The 17,098-nt window shown below is 42.6% G+C and overlaps 1 protein-coding gene across 1 annotated transcript; it reads left to right on the plus strand.

Annotated features, from left to right (window-relative positions):
• Window positions 1-11,513: 11,513 nt before the first annotated feature.
• Window positions 11,514-16,353, plus strand: LOC147902151 (uncharacterized). The gene is made up of 9 exons (XM_087375052.1): window positions 11,514-11,977; window positions 12,191-12,397; window positions 12,490-12,777; window positions 12,892-12,968; window positions 13,188-13,296; window positions 14,060-14,176; window positions 14,485-15,068; window positions 15,197-15,802; window positions 15,910-16,353. The coding sequence occupies exons 1-9, from the start codon at window positions 11,803-11,805 to the stop codon at window positions 15,979-15,981; spliced, it is 2,235 nt and encodes a 744-aa protein (XP_087231178.1). The 5' UTR covers window positions 11,514-11,802; the 3' UTR covers window positions 15,982-16,353.
• Window positions 16,354-17,098: the final 745 nt, after the last annotated feature.

Raw genomic sequence — 17,098 nt, forward strand, 5'->3', positions numbered from 1 at the left:
AGAGAGGGAGGGAGAGAGGAGTGCACACAATATAGCTACCTATACTTTAAGTTGTATTGAACATGAGCATGAAGATATACATGTGAATCCCTTAGGGTTAGGGTTAGAGTTTGTCCCTATGCCCTAGAGGTATGGTGCAATTTACACCATCCTAAACATCCCCTCTTAAATTGCATTGGGTAAGTAGAGGGTGCATGTACAAGACCTTTTTGTGTTTCGTTTGGTGCATATGATAGCATCCAAAACTAGAAAAGAAAACTGAAAGAAATCATAGTAGTATGTGCGTATGTGAGTACAAAGCGGAAGCATGTACAATGAGTACCACTTACGATCCTATACATAACATGGATTTCCCTTGTGGGTCATCCTTCGCCTTTGGGAATAAAACCCAGAAGATAGGCCAAAAGGGAGAGGAAGGAAAAGATGCAGAAAATAAAGTCCTCTTGGTGGATCACTGGTCGATAGAAAGATGATTGCAAGAATGACTATGTGTATGGCTACATGTGGAACATGTCATAAGTCACCATGGACTGTGCAACTGCTCTGAAGAAGAGGCATCCGGATGTGAGGCTAGTCGATGTAGCTGTGAAGAAAGAATCCTGGGAGGTGGTGACATACGAGAGTGTCACCAACCAAAAATAACTGACAGCAATGTCGGATGTAGGATATAGTAGTGTAATCTTTGTAGAATGATGTGGGGTGGAAGAAGACAGCATAGTCGGCATGGACAGAGTGATCTAGGGGTTGAAAATATGGGGCCGAAGGTGCAAGTATGATACACTACTCTGCTAATGAAGAGATCCGTACAAATGACAAGGTATGGCAACTTGTCAAACTTGTATGCTCAACTGTCATGAGCTAAAGGTCGTCTAATTCATGCATGGCTAAACGTCCATTGGCATGGGATGTAGCATCTATCATAGGCTCGTCGAGATGGAGCTAACAGTAAAAAGGCCTATAAGCTTGAAATACAACTGAGAAAACATAAGATGTCCCCAAGACGTATGCATTGCCGAATGCTGATGTAGGGACTAATCTATAATCTTGGATCCAACCACTAATCTGCATCAAGTATGGATTGGATATGACAACCATAAGTGCATGATGAAACACTGAGTCTCCCCAGGTTGCGCTATGGCTAAACCTGATGATGTCTATTGCACTGGGGCAAGACTGCACTGATGCATAAGTATCCTCATGTTGAGGAATGATATACTAATCGAAGGTGGTAATAATTGGATTCAAGAGTGGTGTAATGTGGCATGACTGAGCCGATACTGGAATGTCCTGTAGACTGATCTACTGATCCATATTGCTCGTGGAAATTGTGTCCATGGTATACTCTGTGTCAAAGGTGAAAGCATCAGTGATGGATGCTAAAATGGAATCACCTAAGGAGTTGAATGCGATGTGGCATGTATCTCCACCTGCAGCTAGAGATGTGAGTGCCTCATACTGAGGACTTACCTGTTGAATAACTGCATGATCATTGGTGAACTCTTGTTGAGTATCTACATCTGATGTGACAATAGATGGAGTCGGATCCATGCATGAAGATGATGGCTGTGCATCATAAGAATCAGTATGTTCTGATGTCGATGGGACTACCTCGTGCTGAGGGATTACTGTCAAATTTATCTCGCGCTAAGGGCTTACTACCGAATTGCCTCGTGCTGAGGGCTTACCTACAAATGATTTGATCTCTCAAGGCCAATGAGGCTCGCGTATGCATCATAAATCGGTACATATCCTGTGTCAATGAATGGCTGAAGTAGGTTCTCTTTCCACTCATGGATCTCTTCTGGAGTCATGACTGGTGTATCATCAACTACGTGATGTGAATAACTCCATGCTGGAGACATTTTGGTGCTCTGCGGCGTAAGAGGCTTACCTGTGTACCAGCAGCAAGAGTGTCTACCCATGAGAACAATATGTGTGAATAGGCTGCCACTAGGGGGATTACGTTGAACTGTCAAAACCAATTAATGTGAGAACAACGACAATGTGCCAAGGATCAAGCATGTAGTAAAGTGATGACAACTGAGTGTCGAGTGTAGCCAACAGGCTGTACAAGGCTGATGTATGTGTGCAGGAACCAATGCCAAAAATAGTCAACAAATGTGACTATACATGGGTGGCAAATGTGCATGCAAATGTGTGCAAAATCCTGAAACCAAAAAAAGATCATTGCCAAGTATCACACTAATGACGAAATTGCCAAATGCCAAGAGACTGACCTGGTGTTAGTGTGTGAATGTGTACACCGATGATAGATCTGATTGGTGCTGCTAGTGGAACTAATCGGGTAATGTGGCAATGGTTGACTTGGCTTGGTGGAGTTAGATCTCGTCTAAGGCGGTGCTAGTCTATGACTATCTACGACTAGACTACACATTGAAGTGCAAGATGCAACAAATGAATTTTATCTTGATTCATTCTAAGTGCTCGGTACATAGCAATGGATCAAGAGGTGGTTCCAATGATGAGTATTTGATGATGATGTCCTATGGAAAATTCAGAATGAAGATCTGAGGTGCTCAGCACATAAAGCATGATCTAGCGATCATTTTCAACGCAAAATTCCTCCTATATTAAAAGTTATGGCTCTCGGAAAGATGGCCAAACTTTGATCCCAAGAGGGTGATCAAAATGATGATGTGGATGTAGTGATGTGACAGTGTGACATGGCAATGGTGGTCACATACTGCTTACAAGGCTGTGCATGTGTGTTTAGGTGGCACATGGGTGCACATGGAAGATGCCAAGGTGTACCTAGAGGCTGTGTGCATGGCTGGCACTGTGCTGACATGGCACTACCACATGTCATGATGGCTAGGCAGTTAGGGGTGATGTGGTAGTTGTGGATGAGATTGCCACCATATGGCACAAGAGTGGCCACATACTTAACCAATGGTGAACTCCACCTAGCCCTAGCTAGATTCTATCTGCCTCGTGTCTGTGGTGACTGGATTGCCATGTATCACCAAACTAACTTGACCAGAGTTAGGTCAACCAACCCTATCTGCCACGTGGAAATCAACCATGTGACCTAAGGTTGAACCTTGGAAGCTTTGAAGAAGATAAAGCTTCTTAACGTGAAGATAGGCGATGATAAAGATGAAGGCGGTGCGTGCGAATGTACTCAAATGTGAGTGCAGATAGACATCAATGGAAACAACTTGGAGGTCAGGGTTTCTATTCAAGGAAAACTCTATGGTGATAGGGGTTTGAGAATATAAACTAAACAAAGAACAATGTGGAGAGAATGGTGGCAAACCACACTTGTATTTTGTTAAGAAATATTCTATTTACAATGAAGCCGCCTTGAACTGAGCACTCAGCTATGCAAGCACCTAACCTACCAAGCCGGAGAGAAGTCACGAAACTTTTATACCACAACCACCTTCACCACCACTTGCTCTCTGTTACAACTCCTTTCTACTAAGTAGACTTGCTACAAGACTGGCTTCTATTCCTAACACTCGGTAATTCGTTGGACCACTGCTCGTAGCTGGTCTATCGTCCTTAACTTTAGGACGACTCCTCCTCGGCGGACTTGGAGTCATTGCCTTAGCTTCATTGCTACTGTCCACTCACCACTCAGTGCAGTTAGCCAATGATGTACTTCCACCTTAGGTATGGCCAAGTAGCAGCCACAATCAACGTGAATCCAAGAGGATCACCATGAAAGATAGCTCTTCATTTGTTATAAGAAAAGGTAACCATCAACTGAACCCTTCTAAGTGCATATTCCACACCTCTCTAAGTCACCCTAGCTACCAGATAGTCAGAAAGCAAGTGGTGCATACCCTTATCTACACATTGACACAAGCTGCATAGAGGATTGACATCAAACCATTTAACTAAGTTGCCTCTTATAGGTAACCAAGCATGAAAGTAACCAAGCATGCATTACTTTCCAAAGCATAACCTGATGTGCAGAGACCTTGTAGAAACCTTTGGAAAGTCTTTGAGTGGTTTTTTGCAAGCCAGCAAGTGGTTTTGGAGGCAAAAGATGGTCTATTTTAGACCTGAGAGTCTTTTGATGAATATATCTTTCTCTAGAAGCTAAATCTCACCTTAGATCAAAAGAAAAGTTGTAGAAGACTTTGAGTACTTCATTTTTCATTCTTACATCTCTGTCATCCGAGTTTTCAGTGAAAAGTTATAGCTCCTGCAAAAAGTGACGAAATTCAATTTCTTGCGTGAATTTCGTGTGTTGGATCTCCATTTCCAGTCCACCATTTCCAGTTTGGACACTCCCAATGGATTTAGAGCAATCCAAAACTTCTACTTGTGAAGTTGCTTCTGATTCTGTGAAGTTTTTAAGCTGTGATTAAGCTCTGTCTACTCCAACGTATTCATTTCGTCATTCCCTGTGTGAGTGGGATCTCAACATCCAAGCCTCCATTTGAAGAGCTTCTATCCTGTTGGATCTGGGACTACCTGAAACATTTGTTTACAAAGCTGCTTGCCATTCTGTGAAGAATCGAGGGAGTTGTGCTTCTCTATGTTTTTCCGTCGTCTCTTTCAAGGAAATTTCTCAAAGTTTCCAAGACCTTCTCATTGATTGCCATGTGGCATTTTGTCTAAGGTTCATTTTTGCAAGTAAATGCAAGGATTGACTGGCTTTTACTTCATCCTTGGATGAGATTTTGGAGTTGTGGCACAAGAGAGATATTTGCAGATTGTCTTACTGAGTTCGATTATGTAGTGATGCCCATGTTTTGAGACATCCCAGGTTCTATTTTCACTAGCGATCATTGCCGTGGGGCCATGATTTCTTGGATATACCTTATGCAAATCACTCTGGTTGCAGTCTAGGCCATGTGTGCTCATTTATGGTTTGCATTGGTTTGCAGTGGATGCTTTACAGGCCATTTGGATGCATTGCGATCCTTGTTGGATGCCGCTGATAGGCCCAGATTGTCTTGTGGGATGCTTTATTGATGGACATTTAGCACACAGATGCTATTTTAAGCTGAGGGGAAGCTTCAACACATTGCAATTGATGCAATCATAGTGCTATACTCTCTTGGATGAGACATTATTGATGCTTATGCCCATGGATGGTGTTTATGCTTGAGGCATTTGGCTCTTATTGGCATTGGGTTTGCCCTTGTTTTGTCATTATGGGTTGACATTTTCTTTTGGGCTAGATTTTCTCATATGAATGCATAGTATATGCACATGAGTCAGATGCATTTTGATGCTTTGAGCCTTGAGTTTTGGTAACACTATCCTTCATTAAGGCAGACATATTGGGTGCACCTAGTATTTGGTATGATTTCTCTCTTGCAGGTGCTAGCATTTGGGATTTTGTTTCATTTGCATCATGACATCCTCTTCCATGTTTGAAAAGGAGTTTTTCAGGATTAAAAAGTTTGATGGGACAATTTTTTCTTTGTCGAAAGAACAGATAACAGATGTGCTTATTTAGAAGAAGCAGATTAAACCCTTGGCAGGGATTGAAGCTAAGCTTGCATATATGTCTGAGGATGATTGGAATGAGTTGGATGCATTAGCAAAGTCTACTGTAAGACCATCTTGCAGAGTCAATTTATTTCACAGTAGTAAATGAGCAGACTATGAAGATTTATTATGTGCCTTTTATGAGAAGGAAACTACGTCTAATAAAGTTTACCTCATGAAGAGGTCGTTTAAGCTACAGATGAAGAAAGGGGTCTCCATTGCTTCTCACTTGAATGAATTCAATAATATTTTCAGCCAGCTTTAGGTTTACAAAATGAATTTTGATGCGAAGACTAAGGTAATATTCCTCTTATGTTCATTACCATCCTCTGGGATACCTTCCATACAGCTATCAGTAACTCTGCACGTGGTGGAGTACTGAAGTTTGATGATGTTGTGGGTAGCTTGTTGGACGAGGAGATTAGACGGAAGTCTATGGATGGCAACAAACAGGATGCAGCCTTAAATGTGCAAAGGGGCATATCACAATTCAGGGGGAAGTACCAAGAAAGCGGGAAGTCTCGTAGCACATGTGCCAAAAGAGCTTCGGAAGAAGCTAGATCCTAAGTATAGGAAATGCATCTTTCTGGGGTATGGTGAAAGTGGAGAGATGGGCTATCATCTCTAGGCTCCAGAAGCAAAGAAAATCATACGAATCCATGATGTGGTCTTCAATGAGAGGAACATGCATGACACCCATGAGGGATGTGGAAATGAGGAGAATCACTTTCCAGGATGTGAATCCACCCGCATATGTTGATAGACAGCAAGCTGTCCATGCACCAAAATGGTGCCACCCGGTACTCCCACAAGTACACAATCAAGGGCAGATGATGGCAATGATGAGCCAAATGTGGTTGATACGCAGGCGGGACAGCAAGTTGAAATGCCCTTGAGAATCTAGAGTGTCTAGATCACCTAAGAGATTTGTTCCAGGGGTAGACTATGTGATGCTTACCGATTATGGGAAGCCTTCCTGCTACAGAGAGGCTATGATGTGCGAGGATTAGCGCAAGTGGGAGTATGCTATATGCAATCAGAGATGAGTTCAATCATAAAGAATAAGACTTGGGACTTGGTTTCTTTGCCACATGGAAAGAAAGCATTGCCATGTAAATGGGTCTATAAGATGAAGGTCACAGGTGATGATGTGCCTAAGTACAAGGCTCGTTTGGTTGCTAAAGAGTTCAAGCAAGAGAAGGGTGTGGACTTTGATGAGATCTTCTCTCTGGTTGTGAAGATGACCACACTTAGATGTGTACTTGGACTTGTGGCAGTAGAGGATATGGAGCTTATGCAGATGGATATCAAGATAGCTTTCTTGCATGAGGATTTGCATGAGTAAATTTACATGGTACAATCGGAAGGCTTTGAAGAAAAGGGCAAAGAGAATTTGGTTTGCAAGCTGAAAAAGAGTCTCTATGGCCTTAAGCAAGTGCCTAGAGAATGGTATCACAAGTTTGATACTTTCATTCAGTCCCAAGGTTTTAGAAGAAGTGAGATTGATCACTGCCTCTACACTAAAAGAGCTAAGGATAATAGCTTGATACTCTAGGCACTTTATGTGGATGATATGCTATTGGCTAGCAAGAACACTTATGAGCTTGATGCATTAAAGGCCAAGTTGCATGAGGCATTTGACATGAAGGATTTGGGACCTGCAGGTCATATTCTTGGTATGTGCATCACAAGTGATAGGAGTAGGAAACTCCTTTGGCTTTCATAGAAGAAGTATGCTACAAAAGTCTTGCAGCATTTCAATATGGAGGGGGGGAAGTCAGTAAGTACTCCATTGCCTCCATATGTGAAACTGAGTTAGGAAAATAGTCCCAAATCAGATGAGGAGAGGGACATGATGGCCAAGGTTCCTTATGCATCAGTGGTTGGGAGTCTTATGCATGCTATGATAGCTACTAGACCGAACATTGCATTTGCAATGGGAGTTGTTAGCGGGTATATGGCTAATCCAAAGGCAAAGAATCAAGAAGTTCATCTTAAGACTGATTTGATGGATTGCACATGAACTTAACGAATCCTTGGCACAATTTGTGAACAAAATCAACAGCATCATGACCGATTGTAAGGCATAAATGCAAAGGTAGAAGAAAAAGATGCACTTGCAATTCTCCTTAAGACACTTTAGGCAAGGTTTAATGATATGCTTGCTTGCCTACATTTGTCAAAAACTTTACACAAGTATCCAAGATGTATAGATTCTTCGGAATACACACAAAAAGCATCCAAGTACATAGCAATAAATTTGGTCAAATAATCCCAGAAAGTGTCAACCATACATCTTTGAAAAGTTGATGATGCATTTGGTAGCATTGCCTTGGTAGCATATACACCATATTTTGTTGTAAATGCTATCTTGGATTGATCTTATTTAATATGGATATATGATTATAACCACTGTACCCATCCATGAACGAGTACATCTCATGATGACTAGCTACCTGGTCCAGAATCCCATTTGTGAATGGAATACAAAACGAATTTGGAACCGTTTGGGCACAAATTCCTATAGTTGACACAAAGTCAGAGTTTATCATCCTTTTTTGGTACCACCACAATAAGAAACAACTAATCACACATGTCAATGACATTAAAAAAACCTACTTAGATCAATTTTTCTAGCTCTACTTTCACTTGCTTGGCATACTTAGCATGCATGCCATACTATTGTTGTTTAATTGGCTTGGCATCTGGAATGAATGGCATGTGGAGTTGAAAAACTTTTGGAGATACTCCCCATAGATCTATGTACCTCCAGGCAAACACATCATTGTATTGTAGGAGCAAGGCTTTGATTTCTTGGAGCTAATCACCAAGCAAATCTATGTTGATCACAATAGTGCGAGGATCCTCTTTAGTTCCCAAATTTAATTCATGTGTTGGTTCTGGTATCAATTGTTCAGAGCCCAATTAGGTCATTGTCACCGGTGGTTTTGCCAGCTCCCATTCACCAACTAAGTCTATGAAACTCGTAGGGTAAGAGCTTTGTTGCTTGACCAAATTTTCTGCTTTCATTTTCTCCTTAGCTTAGCAGAAACTTGAAATACATCAATCTTTGCAACAAGTAAGATTTATAGCTCCATTAATTAGGTTTCTATGTCTTGCGGGGACTCATCCTTAAATTCCAAGTCTTTTGGCCGAAAACTTCTTGGAACCATGCTTGGATTAGTGGGATGAACTTCAATGTCCCTCATTTTAATGATCATTAGATCAGTCTCCCAATCATGCATGACCTTAGTACTCTTAAGCCAAAGTCTACCCAATAAAATAGGATATGCATTTTCTTCCGTTGGAATAACCAAAATAGTATTTGCCATAATGAAATCCACCAATAGTCACAACAACATCTTGAAGCATACCTTTGGGTTCCATTGGGGGCTGCCTGATCTACCATACATAGTTGGGCTTAAACTATTTAAACTTAAGCTGTTGAGCAATTGCTTCCAAATATAATGTTGACTTTAGTTCCACAATCAATGATTACTCTAGAGACATTCTGCTTCTTGATCTTTAAGACAACGATAATGGGTACTTCATTGTCTACCACTACGGTATCGATGATTGGAATGGTCACCAAGGAGTCAACATCCTTGGTTGGTTGCTCCTCTACTTGGAGTTGTTGTATGAAGAATTTCGTCAAAATAGCGCAACTTTTAACAAATTAGCAACAACTGTCAAACTTACCTCACATTGTTGAAGATTCCCCAAGATTTCATCATCTCTGGCATAGAAGGCTCAATGACACTGGTTCCTTGCAATAAATCATCTTTTTCCTTCCAAGTTTGTCTTTGTGTTGTAGATAGATCTTCTTTAATGGTTTCCCAAAGCTTTTTGTGCAGAGAGATACCTCATTGGTGTAGCCCAGGTGTAAACCTTCCCTAGTGAGATTCTCAATAGTTGGAGTGTGTAATGCCACTGCAAAGGTCTTACCAATTGAAAAATCTTTCAAAATTGACAATATATGATGTCATACAATGATTTTGATTCGACAACAATGTAGAGTCAAACCGATCATTTTTACTTTTTGGATCATTGGCAAATTCTTTTTAGATTGAAAGTTATGGCTTGTCAAAGTTTTTTATCAAGAAGAGGTCAAGATGATGATGTGGTCGTGGGAGTCTTTGCAATCTAGCGCACCTGCCAATGAGCGTGTTCACAAAGTAGGCAATGCAATCTTAAATACGCAAGACATAAGCTCGCAATAAGCTGCGTACTTGACGTTGTCACTTCCACTCACAATTGCATCAAGAGATTGGATCCGAATAGCACAAACGTATTTTTCCTAGACATAATCGCCAAGTACAGGAGAAGGCCAATAGATTTGCTAGGCCTGTGCCTCATTGAATTTGCAAGCGGATACACCACAACAAGTCATGTTCCCAAGAGGAGGCGAAAAGCGAAGGTTGTGCGCTTCAACAACTATAATGAAACAAAAGACAAATCACTATAGGGAGCTCTGTCTACTATACTTGCCATTTGGCAATGAAGAGCCCTGCACAATCGATGAATTTCCTACATGGCACAACATATACTACCATGAGCAAGTGACAATAGACATTAACAGAAACAAATTCAACAGGGCCACCCTTCCTCCCGACACTTAGCATCACAAACACACAAGGTCATTGTCCACAAGCACAAAAAATGAGCCTCAACAGCACGATGCTGAGTATGACTTACGGGTGGAGCTACAAGGACTAACCAAGCAAAACCAAGTCAACAAGGCGCTAGTTTTTATCCTTTGTATACATGCCAAATGCACAATTTCACACCGAATTGCGAAAGCTGAACACCAAACAACGGCACATCGTTGACGACATCATGCTTAAAAAACGTTTGGAGCACAGCAAGCCTTTCCACCTTTTTTTGTTCGGGGACGTTGGAATAAGTAAAACGTTCACCCTCCTCCTCATAGTCCAGGCCTTGCTCCGATACTACTTGCGTGACGCAGACGTAGAGCTACCAAAGGTGCTACTGCTGGCATACACTGGGAAAGCTGCATACAACATAGGCGGCACAACCATTCATGCACTTGCCATTGCTTGTATTGACATACAAAGGCCTTGCCGTAGACAAACTGCAAACGCTATCGCAGTTGTACAAAGACATACAATTGATTGTGTTCGATGAAATCTCATTAGTGGAACAAAATACTTTCATCGCAGCTGACATGCGCATGCGTGAAATCAAACACAACCACACACAACCTTTTGGAGGGGTTGACGTGCTCTTATGCGGTGATTTGTGCATAGCAAGCAAGCCCCACAAAGGACACATGGATATTCTCAAGGATGCCATCGGCATTAGCAATATCCCCTTCCGTGTGGAGTGATAATGTGTTGTACTACGAACTCACAACGCCAATGCGACAGTAAAACACTGAGCTTTTGGGCCAGTTAAATCGTCTGCGAGTTGGCCTACACATCGACATCAATATCGTTGCACTTAACACGCTCTACTATAGGCAACCAATCACACCGGCCGAGGTCCCTCACCTTTTCTACACAAATGCAGTGAAGGATGCACACAACCACACCATATTCTCGCAACTACCAACAACTCCTTACCACGTGGAAGCCAAGGACATTAGGCACAGAACATGCAGTAAAACAATCAACATTCCGCAAGATGCAAAATCTAATGGAGGCCTCCACAAACACCTCCACGTGAAACCTAGCATGATTGTTGAGATTTGTTTAGGCAATTTGAACATATCAGATGGCCTTGTGAACGGCGCCGATGCAATCTTCAAGTCCACTAGTCTTGCCAGGACACTTCCAATTGTTTGGATTGAGATGACAGACCGAAAAGCAGGAAAACAAGCACGATTAGCTCACTCTCACCTATACGAAGAAGACATCCCAACGGCATGGACACCAATCCTACAAATTGCAAGGCACATGCAGGCCCTATGAATAGTATTCATCTTGTTATACTCGGTTAGTTGCAAACTTGGACGGAGATGAGAGAAGTAAACAATTAATAGTTAGGAGAAGGAGAGAGAGAGAGAGAGAGAGAAGTTTGAATTTAAACAAGGAAGAAGTCGAACGTTGCTTGGTTTCTCTGTCTCTTTCTCTTACTTCTGTTTTGCAAACCCTGGTTCTTCACCATCGCCATCTCCAAGCTATGGCTATGGCTATGGCTTCTTCAACCCTCATCTTTCTTTCACGCATCCCTTACCTTCCTTCCATGCAGCCTCACTACATACACAGCATGCTTCCAGCTCAGAAGAGATAATCCTTCCGGTAGCTTGCACAGTCAAATCCATTCGCCATGGCTTCTGCATCATGATGATCCTCCTCCCCCCTTGCAAAGATGACCCGCCCCTTCGGAAAATCTCCCGCTTCCTCCTCCAAAAGCAAGCGATCGCAGCTCGATTTGCAACGGCTCTCTCTCATTGATGTCTCTGCGGAAGATGACAGCCTTTTGCCTTCGGCGAAGAAATGCCTGCAGGAGCAAAGATCTCACAATGTGCCTCATTCTCCCTCCGGTAACTCTATCTTGCTCTCGTCCCCTTCGTTTTCGTAGGTAGTCTGCATCAGAATGCTATCTCGCTGCTTCTCTGCAGTTCCTCTCCCGGAGGTCTGTAGCGACTATTTTTTAACGCGATTCTGGTGCAGCTACATTGCTTAACTTCTCCGAAAGCGCGCAAGTTCATTTCAATTCTTTCCGACTAAGTGGTTTTGCCAATCAACGTGTGCAGCCCCAGATTCAAGAAATCTCAAAATGAGTCCCGTCGCACCGGACGACCTGCAAGAATGTGAACGAATGCCAGCTAGTGTTGAAACAGGGCAGCAAACGGACGCGCTGTCGCCCTTAGAGGTATCCTCGAAAAAGAAGAAGAAGAAAACGGGTCACTTCAACCTTCGGAAAAGTCTCGCGTGGAATCATGCTTTCTTCACGGAAGAAGGTGAGTGCACTATGCCTGCCGCTCACCAGCGTTGCTACTTTCTGCACCTTGGTTTCTTTGACGACAGGCCTTTTTGGAATACTCGATTTCAGGAGTACTTGATCCGGAAGAACTCTCACTCGTGAATAGAACTTTCAAAAAGCCCCCAGATTTGCCAAAGCCTATCAGCCATAAGAAGCCTACGCGAACTCCAAAACTCGCAAGACCACCAATGATTCCCAGAATCGATTTCTCTTCGATTCCTTTGGCGAAACCTTCGCCTAATGTAGACAGTCGACAAATTCAAACAAACGGAAGTGGTTCAGTTCTCTGCAGCCCTCGAAGCAGCACAGGTAGCATCACAGGCAGTGCCAACGATCACCGTAGCCACAAAGGCAAAGGTCTATAATCTTCTCATTTTGCCCATAACTTTTTCAGTTCTTCTTGTAGCCAGAGCGCATCCAGCAGTAAATTAAGTACACGATCTCCACTAATTTCTCTTGTTGTTGATTCAGGTCTGACAGGGCTTAATGCGACCAAACAGGTGGTGGGCATATCGTCTTCTCGAGTACAAGCTGAGCCTGTCAGGCAGGTAAAGCTCAAAGAACCTGCTTCCAAGTTATTACCTGTCAAGTCCATTGGGGGTCTGCTTTTTCAATAGGCTTGCCAAGGGTACCATCATATGCGTTTGACGCATAATCTTTCCTATCCGATCCCTTGAAAGTCGTCCACATCCTCACTTGTTTGGATAACAGACCTAGCAGTGTGTTTTTTTACGAATGTGCAATTGACGCCAGCTATGGATTTACAGGTCAAACCAATGTTTGCCGCTCGATCGGATTCTACTGACTCTAAGCCATTCCTTCCAACAAAAGTGGTCGATAACAACGTTAAAAAAGCGGTTGGACCCCCTATGCCAGGTACTATCGCCCTTTGTACTGTATATAAATGGAACTGTAAGTGTTGAGGGTACTGACTGGGCGAGACCAAGTGCAAAGCAAGCGATGTAGTTTTTGCACACTTTGCTCACGTTATGATTAAGAAAGCATCGTTTTCTACTGTAGGAGGTCAGTATCGTCTAGCAGAAAAGCAACAAATGCCTTGGAAACAAGCTCTTTCACTAGTGAGGCCTTCGATCGTGTAATAAAGAACTAACTGTCTAGTGTAGATGCAACATATTTGTGGGCAGAATCTCTTTGAAGGGAATTATATATCTGGCAAGCACTACAGTCTCTAGGATCGTGTTGCAGTTCAAGTCAGTCCTGACAAACGACATTGACATTTTCACACATTATCTTAGAATGATGGGAACGCGAGCTTTACTTTTTTGTAGATGGTTTTTAACATAGTTACACAATCATTCACCTTAAGCCAAGACAAACACAAAGGCGATTCCAAAAAGTAATGTATACTTCATCCCATTGGAGGGTTGAGTGGCATACATTTTTTCTATAGAGACACGCCATTGTTGGTCTTTAAGATGGTCCTTTTCTAATGGGGGGCCTCATTAGGGCTCAACTATATAAAAGAAAATTGCAACAGCTGTATCATAATTCTCTATCTATCTGTAATACAGACAAACTGTTGATTCTATTTAGTATTCCCATATCTTGTCAATTTCCTTGGAGACCTTGATGTAGAATGAAATTAATATGCCCAGTTCTGTAATATTGTGGTTTACAGATCGTGTTGGTGGGCAAAAGGGTGCATCTATGATTGCAAATAGTGCACAAAGTTTTTCAAAGACCGTTTCTTCTGTATCAAGAAAGATGAAGGACAAGCTTGGGATGGTTTTTTCAGGTTTGTTTAGAGAATCTTTGAGTCGTAGATGAAGTTTTGCTAATGCTTGCTTTAACGGAGAATGATCCATAGATTTGAGAGTATAAATGTTGCACTAAGAGGGGGCATCGTAATTCCTGGATCTCACAGTTTAAATGTTTCAGGGGCATCATGATTTGCTTACCAACATTACCAATGCAATGCACATGATTCTTACAAACTATTGCTTGACTTGACTATTAGTTCTTTTAGTAGCGCGCAATCTTGAAAGTTATCATCATCATACCTTCAGGTGGGTTTGCATTCTGAAGCTCGAATATCTTTTGCAGGGCACAGCAATGCCAACCAATTGCGGATGTCTGAAGATGATTCCAAAATGTCAGTTTGTTCACCTAATGCTTCTTCAGTGTCTGCTAAAGTGCCTCGATGCTATTCGCAGTCTTCTTTCGAGAGGTTTGGCAGATCAACAGTTGTTGCAACTTCACTGGAATCTGTTTCTAGTAATGGGGCTTTTTGTCCTGAACCTACCAACATAGAGAGCGGGTCCTCCAACCAGTTAGAAAGAATGGCAGAAAACTCCACCCTTGATGTGTCACCTTTAGGTGTGTACAGGGGCTCTGCTTTGAAAAGCCCTGCAGTTGTGGAGGCTGGGGTTCTTTCTCAAAGGAAAGCTAACATGGACTCAGCTCCCTCTGCATCTATTCCTCAGTCTCAAGAAGTACCTAGCTCTGCCCAGTTACATCAAGAGGCATTTGGCTCTTCCCGGTTACATCAAGAAAGCGCCTTTGCAAAAAGTGACCCGAATTCTTCTAAACAACTAACACAGTTAGAAGGTGGATCTGGAACTCTTCTGTACAGAGCAAAGCCATCTGGCTTGCGCATGCCTTCACCAAAGCTAGGGTTTTTTGACACGGTATTATACAAATGCACATGCCTTGAAGTCTTTGTTGTGAATTGGCACTTTAGATTATGAGAGAATTTTGTAAATTTCTAAGGCATATTTTATATGTGGGTGGCTACTAAAGGTTCAGTTGCTGGCAGGCTAAAGCAATAACTGCACCTCAAGTTGCTGTTTTGCGGGAAAGAAACTGTGGCCTTGGATTTGATGGTGTTGCTGTGCAATCAGGCAGAAACACTCTTTCAAACAGGTCCCCAAGTGAGGGTGGTGGTACAAGTAATATGCAGCAGAACACCAGGATGAAAGTTCATGGAATTGTGGGTAAATCAAGCCAGCCATTATCGGGAGCACCAGGACTTGGAAGAAGAGGAGGTGCTATTCCATCTGGCATTCCTGCTGCACCTCACTTACGTGGTTCTGAGGGCTCTTCGAGAGCTTCAACCTCATCTACTTTGGCACATTCGGCAGTGGCTTCAAACTCTTCTCGCTATAAGGCAGATAGTACAGTTTGTAGCAAGGGACAGGCTTTTCAGTTCAAGAAGAATAAGGAGAACAAGGAGAATAAGGAGTATCTTTTACCAGAAGAGAATGCTCATACTGCTAGTCCCTTTATAACTGAGGGAAAAACGAACGGATCGGATCCAAGGACATCATCCATTACTTCACAGGAATGGCCTCTGGTTAAAAGTGGTGCCGTGCAACATTCTCCGCCAGACAAGCTACCTCCGTCGCCTGGTCCATGGTCACCGGTGTGTTACCAACTGTTTGACTGCTAGTCTCTAGAGGCTGTGCTGCTTCATTCACTCTTATTGTGTGATACTGGTTTTTAGCTTACTTTACTTGACCTGTATTGCAGGTGCGGAAAAATGGGCAACAGTTAGGCCCATTTGATTGTACCAAGTGTGTGACTACAGGCATTTCACATTAAGTGTGTCCAGATGGCAAGATGGAGGTTGACTTGTACATTCCAATCTGTGTAGATTTATGAGAGATTCTCCATCCTTTTTACATATCCGTCTTCAAGATCCATCTGAGTTGGAGTTACGCCTTTTGTTCTAGAGTACTCGGTGGTGTGCATTCTCATCCAATAAAGAACAATATATGGTTCATAAGTTAAGAGCCAGGCAAAACCTGTCTCTGTTTCGTATGGACCTGGACTTGGACTCAGGGCGTGTGTTGTAGAATTGGGCAATTAAATCTTTGCTATTGACCATCCCTTATTGCTTAATCGTAGAACCCTGCATTGTTGTGGGTTGTTGAGAACTTGTGAAGTACGGCAGTGACAGAATTTCGAATTCAATCCAAGGTCAGCAAATTGCAGCTGTTCTCTTAAGTCCACCAGGAAGCGATATTCTAGGCTTCATGTTCTGTGCTTTTTTATGTCAATTGTACACCTCCCCCCCCCCCTCTCTCTCTCTCCCTCTCTCCCTTTCCCGTCTATCTCCCCAAGGTCATATTGAAAAGGTGGCAATCAACTTCACCCCTATGAACTATCTACATGGTGGAGGATGTACCAGCTCCATTGCTATAGGCGAGATCAAGGCCAACCAAGATAGCCTGCATTGTCGTGGTACCGAAGTTCGGACTCTCTGGAGGTAGATGCGCTCCGACTCTACTGGTAGGATCTGGTGAGACCAATAGCTTGCTACAAATCATCCATTCAAGAACTGCAACCTGTAGTCTCTCGACTCGACGCTAGTTTGTCTTAGAAAGTCTTGGGCCCCCAAAAGGGATCACCATACATCTTCACTAGGCGAACAAGACATCTGCTCTAAAACTGCGTGACATTTCTTGCTGCGCTGCTCTAGTCATATTTAAACTTGCAGACCCATGAGGCATGAGGTGACCCTGCCTTCAAAGACTAGATTGGAAAAGAGTGGCCCTTTAATGGCTCCACCCCTTAGATTTTATTGTATTTGGTTTTTTTCAATCTCATGTACTCTACGGTCTTTTGAAAACTTTAATAAACTTTCTTTCTTCCACTCCTCTCTCTCTCTCTCTCTCTCTCTCTCTTTTCCTTGCTCTCCTTGACTTCCCGCCGCTTA

The sequence above is a fragment of the Dipteris shenzhenensis genome, chromosome 5 (genome assembly GCF_047967505.1).
Source record: "Dipteris shenzhenensis isolate YYH24624 ecotype China chromosome 5, Dip_SZ_1.0, whole genome shotgun sequence".
NCBI lineage: Eukaryota > Viridiplantae > Streptophyta > Polypodiopsida > Gleicheniales > Dipteridaceae > Dipteris > Dipteris shenzhenensis.